At 43.5% G+C, this 21,901-nt stretch overlaps 1 protein-coding gene across 5 annotated transcripts; it reads right to left on the bottom strand.

The window, feature by feature from the left end:
* Window positions 1–81: 81 nt before the first annotated feature.
* Window positions 82–21,879, bottom strand: LOC143499433 (serine/threonine-protein kinase Nek8). Of its 5 annotated transcripts, none has more exons than XR_013126073.1 (15): window positions 21,717–21,875; window positions 20,515–20,720; window positions 19,908–20,140; window positions 19,685–19,816; window positions 19,393–19,601; window positions 19,058–19,137; window positions 17,857–18,044; window positions 16,818–16,962; window positions 16,580–16,656; window positions 12,438–12,555; window positions 12,187–12,337; window positions 5,555–5,718; window positions 3,305–3,457; window positions 1,818–2,079; window positions 82–1,237 (listed from the first exon to the last, which is right to left on the bottom strand). XR_013126073.1 is itself a non-coding variant. In XM_076994076.1 (15 exons), coding segments are annotated over exons 1-15 (2,046 nt in total). In that variant the 5' UTR covers window positions 20,826–21,088; the 3' UTR covers window positions 164–1,208. The 5 variants fall into 5 exon arrangements, 4 of the variants coding, with proteins under 4 accessions (XP_076850191.1, XP_076850190.1, XP_076850192.1 ...); XM_076994076.1 differs by lacking the exon at window positions 21,717–21,875 and adding an exon at window positions 20,824–21,088 and having other exon boundaries at window positions 164–1,237; window positions 1,921–2,079; XM_076994075.1 differs by having other exon boundaries at window positions 166–1,237; window positions 1,921–2,079; window positions 21,717–21,873.
* Window positions 21,880–21,901: the final 22 nt, after the last annotated feature.

A 21,901-nucleotide genomic window follows, 5' to 3' on the forward strand; every position in this document is an offset into this window, starting at 1 on the left:
ATTTATTAGCAGTAGTATTGCAGAGCATTACAAAAATATGAACCTTATTGGTTGGAGAAATGTCTCCCTCTGCCGGTAAGATGTTTTTCTCCTTAGACACGTACGTGCATTGTCCATCTATTCTTAAAAGGCATACAATATTTTTCAGTATTAGCACAGAATTTGTGTTTAACGCTGTAATATTTATTAAATGCACTGTAGCCTTTCACGAAGACGTTGCAGCTTAGGAAGTAACAATGACGTCCACTGGACCACCAGAGCACGCGCTCGTATTGCCCGGGCATTACATCATCGCATGATGCAGCTGCAGCTTTTATTTGATAGCACGCGGGCGGACACGACGTGCAGACAAACTGGATTCTTAATTGACAATAAAAGAAAAAATGTAGATGTAAATAAAGTAATGAAAAAAACAACTATGCTTCATAAGAAATGATTAACCATAGACAAAAATAAAGATTAAGAACCATTTCGAATAATCTACAGCTTTTTGCTGTAGCTTGCTAGTGACTTCAAATAATGAAACAGCTTGAGGGTTAATGTGTGAGTGTGTGTTTGTGTGTTGGGGGGGGGGGGGGGCAGCTCAGGGTGTAGTAAGTGTAAGTTCATCCTATGGGGAAAGTTTTACCCCTGTCTTATCCATAAAGGTCAAAGAGGAAAAGGACAGAGTTGTGGACGGTGGACAGGAAGCTAGGAAGTAGGGTTTCTCCCAGATCTGAACCTCATTCAGGAGTCAGCTGTGCTGCATTTTTGAGCTGGGTTTCTCATGTGTCAGCATAAACCCACAGGACCTGTCCAACTTCCTCTGAGAGTGTGACACAACGACTGGTCTGAAGACAACATGGCCGCTGACCTCCACAGAGCCGTGATGACAATGTTTACTTCCCCATATTTTGTTAATGGCAACATAAAAATAGTCTGGCACATAATGAAATGATTTCACAAAGGCATTCTCAGTCATTATGAATAAGTAAAAGTGTAATTATGGAGTGATGTGGTGTAAGTCTGTGGAGCTTTATAACCCACAGGATGACACAGACACCAGAACAATGTCGTAAAGCCCTGAAACAGTTCTCTTCCTGCAGTAAGCCCTAGGATATATTCAACAGAGGTCTTGGGCAGGACGTGGCCTTCCAGAGGTGGCAAGATGTTCTTCTGTATCCAGCGCCGAGGAGCTGAAGAGCCAACATGATCACTTAGCGACGGGATCACTTAGCGACAGGCTCTTCAATAAATGCTGTGAAGGTGAACATAGAGTGTCAGTGTGAAAAGAACAGTCATAAAGTACCAAAGAACAGTCATAAAGTACCAAAGAACAGTCATAAAGTACCAAAGAACAGTGATAAAGCAGCAGATGTCCCTACTGCCCTCTGCAACACTTCATAACATGAAGACAGATAGCTACATGCAGACACTACGTCCTACGACTAAACTATATGAATATGAGGCATCGTAACCCTCACAACAATGACCCTGTTATGTACACAGTTAAGTACATTCATTATTATGTAAATTATAATGATGTCATCATTCTCCTGTTAGATACCTACACGTGCCAAAGGACCAGGAAAGTCCTGTTTGTCATTGCACTGGGGACTAAGGCACAGTGAGCTGCCTTGTCTGGAGTTAATTAGGTGCAGTTAGTGAAGAGAGAGTGAGGCACACAGAGACCCACATGTGATCCTGAGCTACGCAGGACAGACACAAACGCCTTTCAGACTGGAATGATTTACATGCGAGACCCTCAAACACAGACTCAGACGTCACAAAACATCAGACAGAACAAGAACATCAACCCACATGAAAAAGCCAATTACCATAAATGAAGATTCTTTTTCTAAAAGTGCTAGTATTACTACTCGGCCGGAGTAATTCAGAACCATCTCAGGAATCACCAAAAGACAGATTAGGCTACATTACGTTTTACAGCCAAGAGTGTGTTGCCATGGCAACAAGCCACTGATGAAACTGTGAAAGGATGGCTCTCATCGAGCTGAACTGCCTTTGGTATCCCACAATCCTCTTCTTTCCTCCCCAGACGTCCACGGGCTCCTTTCCCCCAGGTATATACCTCTCCCTCTAAAGGACAAGAGAACATGTCACTTAGCAATACTCAAGCTCCACTTACAGTATGCCCGGTAATTTAATTTACCGGGCATACTGCAAATACTCCTACACTCATTTATATTCTCTTTTATACCCCCCCGCATATTGTATATTATATTACACTATATGTTGTACTGTGTATACACTATATTTATTTCATCATATATATATATATATATATATATATATATATATATATATATATATATATATATATATATATATATATATATATATACATATTGCCACATATCTTGTATCTACAGCATCCATGCTGCGTTTACTCTGCACTTTATGTATATAACACTGTTTTCCCTTTGCACTTCTGGTTGGATGCTAACTGCATTTCATTGGCTCTGTACTTGTACTCTGCATAATGACAATAAAGTTGAATCTAATCTAATCTAATCTAATCTGTGCAGACTGAAGCAGGTGATCACAAGGTCCTCTGGGTTCTGTGGGGTACTGTGAGGAACTGTGAGGTGCTGTGAGGATCTGTGCGGTACTGTGAGGTTCTGTGGGGTTCTGTGAGGTTCTGTGGGGTTCTGTGAGGTACTGTGGGGATCTGTGCGGTACTGTGAGGTTCTGTAGGGTTCTGTGGGGTACTGTGGGGTACTGTGAGGTTCTGTGGGGTTCTGTGAGGTACTGTGGGGTACTGCGAGGTTCTGTGCGGTACTGTGAGGTTCTGTGGGGTACTGTGAGGTACTGTGGGGTACTGCGAGGTTCTCTGCGGTACTGCGAGATTCTGTGGGGTTCTGTGAGGTACTGTGGGGTTCTGTGAGGTTCTGTGGGCTTCTGTGAGGTACTGTGGGCTTCTGTGAGGTACTGTGCGGTACTGTGAGGTTATGTGGGGTTCTGTGAGGTACTGTGGGGCTCTGTGAGGTTCTGTGGGGTTCTGTGCGGTACTGTGGGGTTCTGTGACGTACTGTGGGGTTCTGTGAGGCCTCAGGTTCTCGCTAATCTGCAGGCAGCAGTAAGCTGCTCCATACTTTAGCCAAAGACTGTATAAATAGCCAAATACCATATCAATGTTTTATGAGGATATTCAGTCACAAGAAATTAATCAAAACATGTTATACTAACTCATTGTCATTATAATCATTATTACGTGAAGGGATTAAGTCACAATAGATTAAACAAAACATGCTTTCCAAATAATATAATATCATATTATAATATCTCAGACACTGGGAACTACCTGCTCCAATAGCGAGGGTGAAGGCATCTCCGCACGCTACCATGGTGATGGCCGGCAGCCCGGGCACCAGGCAGGGAACTCTACTGTTACGACGGGAGCAGCAGCTGAGCTGACCGTGCTGACTACTGCCATAGATGAAACACTGTCCCTTCTCTACACACACACACACACACACATATACACACACACACACACACACACACACACACACACACACACACACACACACACACATACACACACACACATACATACACACACACACACAAACACACACACACACACACACACACATACCCACACACACACACAAACACACACACACACAAACACAGCTCATACAGTTGTGATCAAATTTATTCAACCCCCACTGAAATAAAGTGTTTTGGCCAGTTTGACATTGATTTTGATCATTTCAGTCATCTTATTTACAATTATATCAAAGAGGCACTTATAAATTAGACAAACATAACATAATATTTATGATGGAATAACCACAAATGTCTTTACTGTGCTCACATCATTATCAGTTTTATTCAACCCCCTAGTGACATTATTTTTTAGTACTTAGTACAACATCCTTTTCCAGTTATGACAGCTTTCAAGCGTGAAGCATAGCTTGACACAAGTGTCTTGCAGCGACCTATGGGTATCTTAGCCCATTCTTCATGGGCAAAAGCCTCCAGTTCAGTCACATTCTTAGGCTTGCGCACTGCAACTGCCTTCTTTAGGTCCCACTAGAGGTTCTCAATTGGATTTAAGTCTGGTGATTGCGATGGCCACTCTAGAATGTTCCAGCCTTTCATGTTCAACCATGCTCTAGTGGACTTGGATGTGTGCTTCGGATCATTGTCCTGTTGGAAGGTCCAACGTCTCCCAAGCCGCAGGTTTGTGACTGACTCCATCACATTTTCCTCCAAGATCTCCTGGTACTGAAGGGAATTCATGGTACCCTGCACACGTTGAAGCTTTCCTGTACCATTAGAAGCAAAACAGCCCCAAAGCATAATTGACCCCCCGCCATGCTTCACAGTAGGCAAGGTGTTCTTTTGTTCATAAGCCTGGTTCTTCCTTCTCCAAACATAGCGCTGGTCCATTGTCCCAAACAGTTCTAATTTAGTTTCATCTGACCACAGTACACTGTCCCAAAACCTTTGTGGCTTGTCCACATGACTTTTGGCATACTGCAGTCGACTTTTCTTGTTCTTTGGAGTCAGCAAGGGGGTGCGTCTGGGCGTTCTGGCATGGAGGTCTTCGTTATGCAGTGCGCGCCTTATTGTCTGAGCTGAAACTTCAGTGCCCACATCTGACAGGTCTTTTTTCAGTTCCTTAGCAGTCACGCGGGGATTTTTCTCCACATTACGCTTCAGGTAGCGCACAGCAGTCGCGGTCAGGATCTTCTTTCTGCCACGACCAGGTAACGTTTCCACTGTGCCCTTTAACTTGAACTTGCGAATGATACTTCCGATAGTGTCTCTTGGAATATTTAACAACTTCGCAATCTTTTTATATCCATTGCCATTCTTGTGAAGAGCAATAACCTCTTCTCTTGTCTTCTGGGACCATTCTCTTGCCTTCACCATGCTTGGAAACACACCAGTAGATGTCTAGAAGGAGCTGAGTATCACAGTCCTTTTAAATCTGCCTAATTGGTGCTTATCATGCTTGATTGCTGCTCGTTGACATCCACAGATGTTTTCAATACCTGATGGAAAACACTGGAATGAACCTCTGTTCTTAGGAGTGGTAGTCGTAAAGGGGTTGAATAATTGTGTCAATGAAGAAATCACAAAAAGGCCATTTAATACTTTATGACAAAAAAAATTGATGCTATCTTAGTTGCATTTAGTTCTTTAACAAGTCCTTGTAAGATTTCATTATGAACACAATTACAAATGTGCACTGAATTCCATAAAACCCTTCGCAGCATTGGGGGTTGAATAAATTTGATCACAACTGTACTGTTGTTTGCATTATGATTCTGATTAGATTTGTGCCTCGTTGTACTCGGCTGCACACACTATGATTTGAAAGACAGAGAGACAGGGAGAGCAGAGAGACAGGGAGAACAGAGAGACAGGGAGAACAGAGCGACAGGGAGAACAGAGAGACAGGGAGAACAGAGAGACAGGGAGAATAGAGAGACAGGGAGAACAGAGAGACAGGGAGAACAGAGAGACAGGGAGAATAGAGAGACAGGGAGAACAGAGAGACAGGGAGAACAGAGAGACAGGGAGAAGCCTGTCTCACCCGTCACTGCAGCGGAGTGGGCCGTTCCGACATCCATGTACACTATTTTCTCTGTGTTCAGTGGAGCTGACTGAACCGGCTGGAAGGTGTGGGCCTCCTCCACCTGACAGGAGGGGGGGGGTTCCTCCGTGCCACTGATCTTATCCAGCCCCAGTTTGTTAAACCTGTAATAGTCACATGCAATTTAGGGTGAGATATTCAGCTGGATTTGATAATGTTGGTCTAGTGCAAACAAATAGCCAGTGTGTAATATTACAGTTTTTTGCATTTGCTAAGACACAAAAAGTGGTCCTTATAGCACAATTTCTGAAACAACTAACCCATGTAGCCTATCTATTGACAGGGTGTGCCAAACCTTAAGCACATTCTCTGCCTTACACTCATTTAGAAATGCTAAAACACACTTTTTGCAAAACTTTAAACACAGTTCTTCACATAAGACACAACATTCAAAACTGAAAACCATGTGTTTCTTTTAGAAAACACTGCCATACAACTGCTACACTCACCTACCAAAATACCATACACAGTTCTCACATGTTACAACACTTCTAGCTCATTTTTACAAATCGTTATCAGAACTTGATCCCTATAAAGAGGCCACAAGTTGCAAATCTTGGTTTGCACAACAATGGAGGCTAATACTTCACAGAGAGGTAGAGGATGAGGAAGAGGACAAGGAAGAGGAAGAACACAAACAACCATCACGGATGAGATCCAGGCCACTTTGGTTGACCATGGAGGCCATCGTGAACATTGTCATATCAAACAACAGTATACCTTTACGACAACTACAACAGCACATCATTACTGACAACATCTCTTTCAGCAACATTCATTCAGTGAGCCTACCTGCACTGGGCCGACTCCTGAGAAGACATCAAGTGCGTATGAAGCAGCTACACAGGGCACCATATTAGCACAACTCTGACAGTGTGAAGGAACTGCACTTTGAATATGTGCAAGTATGCTCTGCTATCCTCTTACTCGTACTTTACTCCAGTGTCCTGTGCCACACAATGTTGAGTATGATATATGCCCATTTCATTCGGTCAAATACAGTACTGTAATACTGTAATGTTTGGTTTCAGAGAGTAATGGAGCTAGACGTTGCAGCAGTGGAACACAAGTTCCTTTACATTGATGACGCTTCAACCTTGCCAAAACAAGACGCAGAGGAAGAAACTTCATAGGACACCGTGCCATAGTCAGTGTCCCTGCAGCGTGGTGTTACAGTTTTTATTGATTGCTTTGACCTGTTTGAAGAAACTGGGAACCTCTCAGTCTTCCTCATCACCATCTCAGCAGAGCAGAAGACACCTCTTGCAAATGTGTTAACCCATTCTCATTGGATTAACACAGTTTTCACACCCTTTTGCAAAACAGTTACAGTTTTTTGCAGTTGCTAAGACACAATTTCTGAAAATGTGTCTCTTTTGTCGAAACTTTACACACAGAAGCCAATGCTACACACACAACAGGCAAAACATCTCACACTTTTGGAAAAAGCACACACTTCAACATATATACACACAAATATCAGATGATTAGCCTTTCTTATATGTGACTACACACTTATGTGATAAATAGAAAACACTACTACCATGTGTTTTTTTAAATGTTCAGTGTATAGTCTATTCCAAAAGTATACCATAGTTCACATATACAGAGGTTTTTATGGACATTCATAAACACCATGAAGTAAAATAGTAACAAGGTTTATTTACTTTTTGCTCGAGCAGTACACATGGAAACAAAAAGGACCAAAATACTGTACAATAGCAGACAAATTTAGGGTGCATCTCGTCTTGTATTTGGGTCTGGCCACAAGATTTCATCAACATCACAGGTGATGTCCTCTTTGGTAAGACAGCGGGGGAAGTATCTTCTTGAGTGACGTATCCAGCCCTGACATGCACCCTCATCAATGTCCCCACAAGCTTCCTCCATCACCTGCAGAAGTGGTATGTGATGGTGGGGTTGGCGGTCATAAACTTTCCAGCTCCATGCCGAAAAAAACTCCTCAATAGGGTTGAGGAAAGGTGAGTATGGTGGGAGGTGAAGCACATCAAACTGTGGATGTTCGGTGAACCAATGTCGTACTTGTGTAGCACGGTGAAAACTTACGTTGTCCCAGATGACAACGTCCCTGGTCTGTTCTTGTCCATCTCCCTGGTGATGTGGAATGAGTTGTTGTGTAGTGTGTTGAGAAGGGTGATGATGTGAGCAGTGTTGTAAGGACCAAAAGTAGCATGATGATGGACAACACCATTGTGGCAAATGGCTGCACACATTGTGATGTTCCCACCACGCTGCAGGGACACTGACTATGGCACGGTGTCCTATGACGTTTCTTCCTCTGCGTCTTGTTTTGGCAAGGTTGAAGCTTCATCAATATAAAGGAACTTGTGTTCCACTGCTGCAACATCTAGCTCCATTACTCTCTGAAACCAAACATTACAGTATTACAGTACTGTATTTGACCGAATGAAGTGGGCATATATTATACTCAACATTGTGTGGCACAGGACACTAGAATAAAGTATAAGTAAAAGGATAGCAGAGCATACTTGCACATATTCATAGTGCAGTTCCTTCACACTGTCAGAGTTGCACTGAAATGGTGCCCTGTGTAGCTGCTTCATATGCACTTGATGTCTTCTCAGGAGTCGGCCCAGTGCAGATAGGCTCACTGATTGAATGTTGCTGAAAATGATGTTGTCAGTAATGATGTGCTGTTGTATGACAATGTTCACGATGGCCTCCATGGTCAACCAAAGTGGCCTGGATCTCATCCGTGATGGTTGTTTGTGTTCTTCCTCTTCCTTGTCCTCTTCCTACGTCCTCTACCTCTCTGTGAAGTATTAGCCTCCATTGTTGTGCAAACCAAGATTTGCAACTTGTGGCCTCTTTATAGGGATCAAGTTCTGATAACGATTTGTAAAAATTAGCTAGAAGTGTTGTAACGTGTGAGAACTGTGTATGGTATTTTGGTAGGTGAGTGTAGCAGTTGTGTGGCAGTATTTTCTAAAAGAAACACATGGTTTTCAGTTTTGAATGTTGTGTCTTATGTGAAGAACTGTGTTTAAAGTTTTGCAAAAAGTGTGTTTTAGCATTTCTAAATGAGTGTAAGGCAGAGAATGTGCTTAAGGTTTGGCACACCCGGTCAATAGATGGGCTACATGGGTTAGTTGTTTCAGAAATTGTGCTATAAGGATCACTTTTTGTGTCTTAGCAAATGCAATAAACTGTAACGCAGATGTCATTCAAGAAGTCCAAACTTCAGGAGTTTAACTTTGGTTACAGAACAGAAACCATAAGCTCCAAGCTCTTAGACACTCCCTGATCATTATGACATCACTGAAAGCACCTGGTTGACACTTCTTCACAGAATATTTAAATTTGCAATCAGTCTGCAGGCCTGTGATGTTCTTTGCAAGCATGGATCGAGGAGGTCTAATGCAGATGAGAGGAAGAGTGAGAGTAAGAGGTAGAGTGGTCAGAGGAAGAGGAGTCAGTGTGCGAGGTAGAGGTATAGCTGGAAGGGCTCAAGTTACCGATGAAATTCGGGCAACTGTGATTGATCATGTTGTAAATCATGGCCTTTCATTGAGAGAAGCTGGACAGAGAGTCCAACCTGTTCTCAACAGAAACACTGTTGCATCCATTGTTAGAGTTTTTCAACAGAACAGGTAATGTTGCTATACAGTATATACAGAAATACAGTATCTGCAGTGATAAACATTACTTCGTGTAATTTTGTCCACATTTCATGTATTCTTTATAGAATCGAAAGACTACCAGTCGGTGGTGGTAGAGGGAGAATTTTTAATGCTGAACAGGAGGCAGCCGTTGTCAACATGGCTGCGTGAAATCAAGGCAGCAGTGATTGCTGATCAAGGAGTATTTAGGAACATCCATACTGTGAGTGAGGCCACAATTGACCGCGTCCTCAGAAGGAATCATATGGCCATGAAACAGCTCTATAGAGTTCCTTTTCAGAGGAACTCTGAAGCTGTGAAGGAGGCCAGATGCCAATATGTGGAGGTAAGGAAACACAACAGTACTATACTCGTATGCCTTGTTATATCATGCAGTTACTGTAGAGTGAACTGGAGTCACTTTGACATAATTGTAATTTTGCCTTTGTAATTTTGCCTAGCGAATAATGGAGCTTGAAGCTGAGGGGGCACATCATATCTTCATTTATGTCGACGAAGCCGGCTTCAATCTTTGTAAAGTAAGGAGACGAGGAAGGAACCTCATTGGGAATAGGGCCACTATTACTGTTCCAAGGCAGAGGGGTGCCAATATAACTATGTGTGCTGCCATCTCCAATGATGGCGTCCTGTGCCATATTTCTACCATTGGCCCATACAACATCTCATAGCATTCCTGAATGCCCTTTATGACATCCTGATCCCACCTCAGGAGCGAGGCCTGTTGAGGCCTGGCATGCCACGGTTTGTGATTATCTGGGACAATGTGGCGTTCCACCACTCTCGTATTGTGAATGAGTGGTTTGCAGTGCACTGTCGGATGATGGTACAATTTCTTCCTCCATACTCTCCGTTTTTAAATCCCATAGAGGAATTCTTTAGTGCATGGAGATGGAATGTATATGATCACCGACCCTATGGACAGATGGCCTTGCTCAATGCAATGACTGCTGCTGCCCAAGATATAGATGCAGAGGCATGTCAAGGATGGATCAGGCATGCTAGACGATTTTTCCCTCGGTGCATTGCACAAGAGAATATTGAATGCGATGTGGATGAGGCCTTGTGGCCCAGGCTTCAAGAAAGAGGAGACTAGAAGAGACAGAAGACTATCACTTGTGGCTATCGCTTATACTCTTATAGTATAAACCTACTATAGTTTTTCGGTGTTTACTGTAAAATTCTGTGTTTTTTCATAATTTCTTACACAGTAATGGATTTTATTTTTATTTCCATGTATTTCTCTGTTGGAATATTTCATTTGTCAGCCACAGTCTAAAAAAATTAAGCATTTAATTAATAAAATTTGCATCAAAGCATATCTGATTCTGGATGCTTTTTTTTTGCTAGAGGGTAAATTTGACTACATACAGTCACATATAGACTACAATGACAAGCAACGGTCACTGATTCACACATGAGTGCTTTATTTTGTATTTTGTTGCCCAATGTGTAATGATTGATTGGAGGTGTTTATACACTTGTGTCAAATGTGAGATGTTTGAAGGCTAAATTTGCTTTTGTTGCATATTTTAAAGGTTTTGACACAGGTTTGGCCTTTTGCAAACAAAATGTGTAATTTTGAACACTGTGTCACTGTTTAGGTCTCTGTGTTAACTGTTTTGAAAAATGTGAATTTGAGTCGACGGCAGCGTCAAAACAACCAATAAAAACTGTAACATCACAATGTGTGCAGCCATTTGCCACAATGGTGTTGTCCATCATCATGCTACTTTTGGTCCTTACAACACTGCTCACATCATCACCTTTCTCAACACACTACACAACAACTCATTCCACATCACCAGGGAGATGGACAAGAACAGACCAGGGACGTTGTCATCTGGGACAACGTAAGTTTCCACCGTGCTACACAAGTACGACATTGGTTCACCGAACATCCACAGTTTGATGTGCTTCACCTCCCACCATACTCACCTTTCCTCAACCCTATTGAGGAGTTTTTTTCGGCATGGAGCTGGAAAGTTTATGACCGCCAACCCCACCATCACATACCACTTCTGCAGGTGATGGAGGAAGCTTGTGGGGACATTGATGAGGGTGCATGTCAGGGCTGGATACGTCACTCAAGAAGATACTTCCCCCGCTGTCTTACCAAAGAGGACATCACCTGTGATGTTGATGAAATCTTGTGGCCAGACCCAAATACAAGACACGATGCACCCTATATTTGTCTGCTATTGTACAGTATTTTTGTCCTTTTTGTTTCCATGTGTACTGCTCGAGCAAAAAGTAAATAAACCTTGTTACTATTTTACTTCATGGTGTTTATGAATGTGCATAAAAACCTCTGTATATGTGAACTATGGTATACTTTTGGAATAGACTATACACTGAACATTTAAAAAACACATGGTAGTAGTGTTTTCTATTTATCACATAAGTGTGTAGTCACATATAAGAGAGGCTAATCATCTGATATTTGTGTGTAGCGTGGCAAAAGTGGCAAGAGTTTTGGTTGAAGTGTGTGCTTTTTCCAAAAGTGTGAGATGTTTTGCCTGTTGTGTGTGTAGCATTGGCTTCTGTGTGTTAAGTTTCGACAAAAGAGACACAGTTTCAGAAATTGTGTCTTAGCAACTGGGGATTAAAGGGCAGGATTAAAGGGTGGGATTAAATTCGTGCATGATTTAAAGCAAGATGAACACTTCAGTGTCCTGGCTGTGTATCGGACTTTCTTATAATGTCTTATAATGTCTTTGATGGTCGTTTTGGATTTTTTTTAAGTTTCCTTGTGAAATCCTGGTTATATAACCACAAAGTTTGCTAGTGATATCTGAAATATCAAAACCAAAAGCCTAAAAGAAATCTAAATTAAAACACCATAAAAACATCTAACTGTTGTAAGTAGCCTGTGAAGAAGAGGATGGTGAGCTGTGAGGAAGAATAAAGTACCTATTGCTGCCACAGGCTAGCAGATGCATCTGGGTGCTGATGATGATGGTGCAGTCAACCCCACACAGCACCCTCTGGGCCTCCAACTCTGCTGGAACAGTCACCTGTTGTGGGGAATTATGGGTGTTCTGAGTGCCCAGCCCCAAACGACCTGAGAGAGAGAGAGAGAGAGAGAGAGAGAGAGAGAGAGATTAATTTTGGCAATACTGCTATAGATGACCCATAACCCATAAGGCCTGGTGGTGATTTACCATTGTCTCCTCTTCCCCACGAGAACACCTCTCTCTCATTGGTCACAGCAAGCACATGGGAGGCACCACAGGACACCTGAACCAGCTCATAACCCAGAAGAGCCTCCACTATTTTGGGCTGTAACACAAAGACGTGGAGAAACAAAACAGAGGTTTGCAACTGGACTATGAATACACTGATGAAAACCTTTAAAAGAATATCTCAGGAGAAGATCTCCACAGAGAGAGTAAGTCTAGTCATCAAAAAAATGTTGCTGGAAATGTTCATTAACAAGCCTCTTAAAACACAATGTTGCTCACTGCCCTAATTTCCCAAATTCAAATGTCAGGTACACTGTCAGACAGAGCAACAGGCACATACAGATCACCATGGTGAAACGGCCGTTGGATTGCACCCACTTTCAAATGTCATCAGTCTGCTTTGTATAAAATAGGTCAAGTCTGAGAGACACTTAGAGCTGCAGCTCTGCTGCACACCAGGGCTGATGCAAGAATCCACCAGGCCTTTCACTGTCTCTAATCCTACATCCACTCTTCACACATAATCTGGAATATATTCTAGCACATTCCTGTAAGTGTAAAATCTGAGCTACTGATCAGTGCTGCACAAAGACCTCTGCTGTTTGCTGTTCCAAGATGATTATATTAACTAATTAATTATGGAACCAGTGTTGTATGTGTGTGTGAGGTAAGAGAAGATGAGTAGCACACGCTGCCTTTAGCGCAGGATGAGGATTTTATTAAGCTGAACTCCTGCGTGTGCAGAGACTGTTGGGTCTCCTGCTTCAATCTCAGGGCTGAGCACATGGGGAATATCCAGCCTGGACCATTCAGCTCTCACACATATAGTACTGAATCAGTGTTCACCAGTACTGAATCAGTCTTCACCAGTACTGAATCTGTCTTCACCAGTACTGACTAGTGTTCAGCAGTATTGGCCAGTACTGACTAGTGTTCACCAATGTTTACCAGTATTGACCAGTACTGACTAGTGTTCACCAATGTTTACCAGTATTGACCAGTGTTCACCAGTATTGCCCAGTCCTGACCAGTGTTCACCAGTATTGACCAGTGTTCACTAGTGTTCACCAGTATCTTCCACACACTGGTCTAGGATTCACACACATCTAGGGTTTCAGGCCCTTCTGCAGGCTCACCATCCTCTGCACTCACTTCAGAGGAAAAACACTAAAACGTGAAACCCCAGCTGCCCCGCCCACTCACATCAGCTGCCCCGCCCACTCACATCAGCTGCCCCGCCCACTCACATCAGCATCCTGCCCAGTCAGGGTCCTGACTTTACTATGACCTTACTAGCTAGTCACACTTATTACCATGATTGTTAGAGGTTTATGTTCTTCAATTCATAATTCATAATTCATTTATGTGTGTTGGAAATGTGTCTACAACCAACAGAAGTTGCTCAGGTAGTGCTGCTCATCCAGGAAGGCACAGCAATGCGAGCTGTGGCAAGAAGGTTTGCTGTGTCTGTCAGCACAGTGTCCAGAGCATGGAGCAGATACCAGGAGACATGGAGGAGGCCGTAGGAGGGCAACAACCCAGCAGCAGGACCGCTACCTCCGCCTTTGTGTAAGAAGGAACAGGAGGAGCAGTGCCAGAGCCCTGCAAAATGACCTCCAGCAGGCCACTAATATCCATGTTTCTGCTCAACCTGTCAGAAACAGACACCATGATGGTGGTATGAGGGCCTGACGTTCACAAGTGAGGCTTGAGCTTACAGCCCAACACCGTGCAGGGCGACTGGCATTTGCCAGAGAACACCAAGATTGGCAGATTCACCATTGGTGCCCTGTGCTCTTCATGAAGTGTGTCAGCAGTTCCTGTATGATGAAGGCATTGATGCTATAGACTGGCCTGCCCGTCCCCCACACCTGAATCCAATCCAGATCAAGCACATCTGGGACATCATCCACCAACGCCACGTTGCACCACAGTCTGTCCAGGAGTTGACTGACGCTTTAATCCAGGTCTGGGAGGAGATTCCTCAGGAGAACATCTGCCACCTCATCAGGAGCATGTCCAGGTGTTGTAGGGAGGTCTCATCAGGAGCATGTCCAGGTGTTGTAGGGAGGTCTCATCAGGAGCATGTCCAGGTGTTGTAGGGAGGTCTCATCAGGAGCATGCCCAGGTGTTGTAGGGAGGTCTCATCAGGAGCATGTCCAGGTGTTGTAGGGAGGTCTCATCAGGAGCATGTCCAGGTGTTGTAGGGAGGTCATACAGGCACATGAAGGCCACACACACTACTGAGCCTAATTTTAACTTGTCTTGAGGAATTTCCACTGAAGTTGAATCAGCCTATCATTTGATTTTCCACTTTGATTTTGAGTGTGATTCCAAATCCAGACCTCCATGGGATTGATTTACATTGATCATTTTATGTTATTTTGCTCTCAACGCATTCCACTATGTAATAAATAAAGATTTTCAACTGGAATATTTTATTAAATGACACCTAGGGTTATATCATTATATATATATATATATATACACTACCGTTCAAAAGTTTGGGGTCACCTAGACAATTTTGTGTTTTCCCTGAAATCTCATACTTTTATTTATCAAATGAGTTGCAAAATCAATAGAAATATAGTCCAGACATTGACAAGGTAGAAATAACTACTTTTTTTTTAATTTTTATAATTTTCTACTTTAAACTTTGCTTTCATCAAAGAATGCTCCCTTAGCAGCAATTACGGCATTGTAGACCTTTGGCATTCTAGCTGTTAATTTGCTGAGGTAATCTGGAGAAATTTCACCCCATGCTTCCAGAAGCCGCTCCCACAAGTTTGATTGGGTTAATGGGCACTTTTTTCGTACCATACGGTCAAGCTGCTCCCACAACAGCTCAATGAGGTTGAGATCTGGTGACTGCGCTGGCCACTCCATTACCGATAAAACACCAGCTGCCTGCTTCTTCTCTAAATAGTTTGTGCATAATTTGGAGGTGTGCTTTGGGTCATTGTCCTGTTGCAGGATGAAGTTGGCTCCAATCAAGCGCAGTCCACAGGGTATGGCATGGTGTTGCAAAATGGAGTGATAGCCTTCCTTATTCAAAATCCCTTTTACCTTGTTCAAATCTCCCACTTTACCAGCACCAAAGCAACCCCAGACCATCACATTACCTCCACCATGTTTGACAGATGGTGTCAGGCACTCTTCCAGCATCTTTTCAGTTGTTCTGCGTCTCACAAATGTTCGTCTGTGTGATCCAAACACCTCAAACTTTGATTCATCTGTCCATAACACTTTTTTCCAATCTTCCTCTGTTCAACGTCTGTGTTCTTTTGCCCATATTAATCTTTTTCTTTTATTAGCCAGTCTCAGATATGGCTTTTTCTTTGCCACTCTGCCCTGAAGGCCAGCATCCCGGAGTCGCCTCTTCACTGTAGACGTTGACACTGGCGTTTTGCGGGTACTATTTAATGAAGCTGCCAGTTGAGGACCTGTGAGGCGTCGATTTCTCAAACTTGAGACTCTTAATGTACTTGTCTTCTTGCTCAGTTGTGCAGCGGGGCCTTCCACTTGTCTGTGCTCTCCTCTGAAGGGAGTAGTACACACCATTGTAGGAAATCTTCAGTTTCTTGGCAATGTCTCGCATGGAATAGACTTCATTTCTCAGAACAAGAATAGACTGTCGAGTTTCAATTGAAAGTTGTTTTTTTTTCTGGCCATTTTGTGAGTTTAATCGAACCAACAATTGTAATGCTCCAGATTCTCAACTAGCTCAAAGGAAGGTCCGTTTTATAGCTTCTCTAATCAGCAAAACTGTTTTCAGCTGTGCTAACCTACTTGCACAAGGGTTTTCAAGGGTTTTCTAAATATCCAATAGCCTTCTTACAGAGTTAGCAAACACAATGTACCATTAGAACACTGGAGTGATGGTTGTTGGAAATGGGTCTCCATACATCTATGTAGATAATGCATTAAAAACCAGATGTTTACAGCTAGAATAGTCATATACCACAGCTAAATTGAAAAAAAAAACTGCTTTTCTTTCAAAAATAAGAACATTTCTAAGTGACCCCAAACTTTTGAAAGGTAGTGTATATATATATATATATATAGACAGAGAGAGAGAGACCTGAGTTATATATGTGTGTGTGTGTGTGTGATACACTGACCTGAGTTACATCATTGAAGTTTCCATGTCCAAGACATCCATTGCTCCCACTTCCAAATGTCATAATAATGCCCCTGTCTGGGGGCAAGAGAACACTGAAATGTGTCTGGGGGCAAGAGAACACTGAAATGTGTCTGGGGGCAAGAGAACACTGAAATGTGTCTGGCAAGAAGTGAAGAACAATGCACTCCAAGTTTGGGACACTGTTCGGTTAGAGTCCTGGATCATGGAGCGCGTACCTGTCATGCAGGCGGTGAAAAGATCTCCACAGGAGACTGACTTGATGGTGACGCCAGACTGTCCCTCCAAGAAACGGGAGATAAACTGAGGCTGCACCTGTTCTACTGCAGCGGGCAGAGAGAGCTCACCTGAACCCACCTGAGCCTGGGACAGGGGGAGAGGGCAAAGGTCATTCCAGGTCACATCATCCTAGAAAAGGAGACTGTTTCACCACATGATACAAACCTTTCACACAAGATACAGTGATGCCATTTAAAATGAAAAAGAGACTAAATGTGTAACAGCCCAAATCTGATCAGAGGAGTACATTTCAATCATCTTTGAATGGTCTGAAAGAGGAGTGAGTCAAATGAATCATAATAGTCAGAGGAGTGAGTCAAATTAGTCATAATAGTCAGAGGAGTGAGTCAAATGAGTCATTATAGTCAGAGGAGTGAGTCAAATGGGTCATAATAGTCAGAGGAGTGAGTCAAATAAGTCATAATAGTCAGAGGAGTGAGTCAAATGGGTCATAATGGTCAGAGGAGTGAGTCAAATGAATCATAATAGTCAGAGGAGTGAGTCAAATAAGTCATAATAGTCAGAAGAGTGAGTCAAATGGGTCATAATGGTCAGAGGAGTGAGTCAAATGATTCATTATAGTCAGAGTGTCCTTGCCTCAAAGAAGCTCAGAAAGGGAAAAACTAACATGGCTATTGTGACTGAGGTGTTGGAGTGCACTGACAGCATCTCTAGCAGCCAGTGGGATCTAGACACCAAAAAGCACTGGTTCAGTAATTTTAGAGATCTGTGAAATAAAGTAACTCGTCTGAGATTTACAGGAATGTTTTTGAAAGACACTGGAAAAGGTGTTGTTTTGTTCATAATTCGAGTATAACCTGCTTACCCTGGGCCTGTGTATTTCTTGTTACATTGTCATTAAGTGAAACAACTACTTTTAAAATGAATGATATTAATATTAATAATGTGTGTGATTTATATGTAACCATCTATGCTTTTAAATGCATTTAAAGAATCCAAGACTCTAAAGGCTTTAACCTCCCAGGTGATGAGGCGTCCAGATTTGGTCACGCCCATCTTCTGGGTGCGGCCCAGGGAAACCTGCAGAGCCTCTGTGCCCATGGAGGGCAGCTTCAGTGGCGTGGAGATGCCACTACCCCACGTGTACACAGAGGACACAGGCAACGAGTGCAGCATCTTTGTTGAACATAAACTCGACAAGCCACCTGATAAGAGAGGGAGGAGTGAAATGAGATGCATGCGTCCACTAACCCTTGTGTTGTCCCAACCCTTGTGTTACCCTAACCCTTGTGTTACCCTAACCCTTGTGTTGCCCTAACCCTTGTGTTGTCCTAACCCTTGTGTTGTCCTAACCCTTGTGTTACCCTAACCCTTGTGTTGCCCTAACCCTTGTGTTGCTCTAACCCTTGTGTTGTCCTAACCCTTGTGTTGCCCTAACCCTTGTGTTGTCCTAACCCTTGTGTTACCCTAACCCTTGTGTTGCCCTAACCCTTGTGTTGCTCTAACCCTTGTGTTGTCCTAACCCTTGTGTTGTCCTAACCCTTGTGTTACCCTAACCCTTGTGTTGCCCTAACCCTTGTGTTGCTCTAACCCTTGTGTTGCTCTAACCCTTGTGTTGCCCTAACCCTTGTGTTACCCTAACCCTTGTGTTACCCTAACCCTTGTGTTGCCCTAACCCTTGTGTTGCTCTAACCCTTGTGTTGTCCTAACCCTTGTGTTGCCCTAACCCTTGTGTTGTCCTAACCCTTGTGTTGCCCTAACCCTTGTGTTACCCTAACCCTTGTGTTGCCCTAACCCTTGTGTTGCCCTAACCCTTGTGTTGCCCTAACCCTTGTGTTGTCCTAACCCTTGTGTTGCCCTAACCCTTGTGTTACCCTAACCCTTGTGTTGTCCTAACCCTTGTGTTGCCCTAACCCTTGTGTTGTCCTAACCCTTGTGTTGTCCTAACCCTTGTGTTGCCCTAACCCTTGTGTTGTCCTAACCCTTGTGTTGTCCTAACCCTTGTGTTGCCCTAACCCTTGTGTTACCCTAACCCTTGTGTTGTCCTAACCCTTGTGTTGCCCTAACCCTTGTGTTGCCCTAACCCTTGTGTTGCTAGCCCAGTTGCAGTGACATTATATTCATGCTATGTTTGGTCTGGTTTTAAAATGCATTCTTTGTAAATGCAGAAATAACTGGAACAATGGGGCTCAATACAGGCAGCAGTGTGACCCCTGACCCCTCGCTCTGGTTCCAGCTACTCGTCCTCCTGGTCTACCACGTGTTCCCGTCTGCGCAGTGGACAACGGCTTCTCAATCCTGCACAGAAGGGCACAGTGTCCTTCAGGGGAGGTCAGGGAAACCTAGTCCTGCTAAAATGTGATTTAAGACTGGACTTTACAATGGTCACTGCTTTTAAACCAGGACAGGAGGGTCAGCTGTAAAAGTGACGATCCTGCCGGTGCACATGAACGGAGCAGGTTCATAATAAACACAGGTGCCAGTGCTCAGTGTACGTGTCAACAGACCCATGAAATGGGCCGGTGATGCGGTGAGTGTAATCGGTGGTCTGACCTGCGCATCTTAACATTGCCGACGTCTGTGTAGAGGTTGAGCAGGGGCCGGATGCAGATAGGAAGCGCCATGATCTCGTTGAGCTGGGGCCTTCTGGACGGATCCAAGTTGAGCATGTTGAGAATGAGCAGCCGGAGCTCCGGACTGTACCGGTCCGATATCGGAGCAAAGGTGCCGCTCATGATCTTCAGGACCAGAGCCGGCAGGTTCTGAGGACAGAAGACAAGTCCCCTTTAGATGATGGCACAGTAATACTCCTCGATTGGGATCATGGGATCACAGGGTGTCTTACTGCTGCCTCGAAGGCTCGTTTGAGGCTGGCGAGTTCGTAGAGCACACAGCCCAGGGCCCAGATGTCACTCTTCTGGTTGTACGGTTTTCCTTCACACAGCTCAGGAGAGATGTAGCAAGGTGTGCCGACTACCTGCCATGAGAAGAGGTTTTGATCCCAGCTCAAATATGCTGCTGATCCACTGCTAAGAGTGTCACCCTGGGCAACATTACGTCTCACTTACGGTGTATGCTTTGCTTTTGCTAACGAGAATCTTGGAGATTCCAAAATCCCCTATTTTGACGATCATCTGATGCTTGTCCAGCAGAATGTTCTGGGTCTTGAGGTCTCTGTGAAGAATGAGCTTGTTGTGCACGTGGTAGAGGGCCAGTAATATCTGCACAAAGAAGTGCAAAATCGTGTCCTCGTCCAGCAGAGAATTGCATCTCTTCTGAATGTAATCAGCAAGTGTTCCACCTGTAGCAAACACAAGTGGAGAGACCACAGATCTCAGACTCCACACCTCCTGGATCTGTGTTCTAGTACTTTCCTAAACTTACTTGCAGAAACTTTAGTAATAAGAATTCTTCATGGATACACCATAAGAGCCAAATGGTTTGGTCAGATCAAACACAGAGGTAAATGTTATGTCTGACATTTTAGCTGTTATTAATGTCTAAACTGTCCATTACAGTTATATAAAACTGATGTAAATTTTTTATGTCTGGGAATCTAAAAACAGAACTACACAAGTCAACGCTTTAAAATGACTTAAGCTTTAGCTCTATTTGTGAAAACTGAACACGATTTTATGTCATAAAAAAGTGAAAAGAAAGTAGGAAATCTAATACCTGGTGCGTATTCCATCGCAATCATGAGTGCCTTGTCCTCCAGGAAATTCTCATAATATTCGATTATGTTTGGGTGGTTCAGTAATTTGAGGACTTGGCATTCGTTCTGTGCAGAAAGTCGCTCGTCCCTGGTCATCTGCTCCACCGGGATCTCCTTCAGGATCACCAAAGCGCCGTCCGTCCGCCGCCGACACAGATGCACTATCCTGATCCAGAAGGAAACACTGAGGTTTACACCAGATGTCGTTCTGTCAACTGCTGGTGGTGACATATAACGCCATTGAAGAAGTTCAACGATGTACAACATACATATTTTATTCATAAATAAAGTTTTTCATTTCTAAAGTACAGGGGTGGAGAGCTGCAAACGCCGCGAAAATGCGCGTGATGTGGCGATGGATTTCTTTAGGCATGTAAAAAACACAAATTAGAGAAACCTCGTAGGATCCGTGTAATTATCATGGAATTATCATTATTATGTCCGTTAATGTGTCCGTTATGTCCATTAATGTGTCCGTTATGTCCATTAATGTGTCTGTTATGTCCATTAATGTGTCTGTTTTGTGCATTAATGTGTCCGTTATGTCCGTTAATGTGTCCGGTAATGTCTGTTTTGTGCATTAATGTGTCCGTTATGTCCGTTATGTGCATTAATGTGTCCGTTAATGTGTCCGTTATGTGCATTAATGTTTCCGTTATGTCCGTTAATGTGTCCGTTATGTGCATTAATGTGTCTGTTATGTGCGTTAATGTGTCCGTTATGTCCGTTAATGTGTCTGTTTTGTGCATTAATGTGTCCGTTATGTCCGTTAATGTGTCCGTTATGTGCATTAATGTGTCCGTTATGTCCGTTAATGTGTCCGTTATGTGCATTAATGTGTCCGTTATGTCCGTTAATGTGTCCGTTATGTCCGTTAATGTGTCCGTTATGTGCGTTAATGTGTCCGTTAAGTCTGTTAATGTGTCCGTTATGTGCATTAATGTGTCCGTTATGTCCGTTAATGTGTCCGTTAATGTCGGGAAGGTCCTGCTCGCTCACCGCGTTACGGGCTCAAACTCTAAGAGCAAACCGAAAAACTTTTTATTGATGTTTATTAAATGTAGTCCCGTACTTTTATAAAAGTGCAGAACTCCGACATGCAAGCTAACGACATGCGTTCATGATGAAATGTCTGACGAGCGTTTTGTAATGTTTTATTTACCCGAAAGCGCCTCTTCCCACCACTTTTATTTTGTCATACTTCTCCATCTTGGCTCCTGAACGACCCGCGGTTGCTAGGCAACGCTTCCTGCCGCCCTACAGAGTCCCGCATGGGACAAGCAGGGGAGAGAGTTGGGACGAGACGTCCACGCATGCGCGAAGAGATGAGTCTGGTTTCCCATCCCT

This window comes from Brachyhypopomus gauderio, unplaced genomic scaffold (genome assembly GCF_052324685.1).
Source record: "Brachyhypopomus gauderio isolate BG-103 unplaced genomic scaffold, BGAUD_0.2 sc133, whole genome shotgun sequence".
NCBI classification, from domain to species: Eukaryota; Metazoa; Chordata; class Actinopteri; order Gymnotiformes; family Hypopomidae; genus Brachyhypopomus; species Brachyhypopomus gauderio.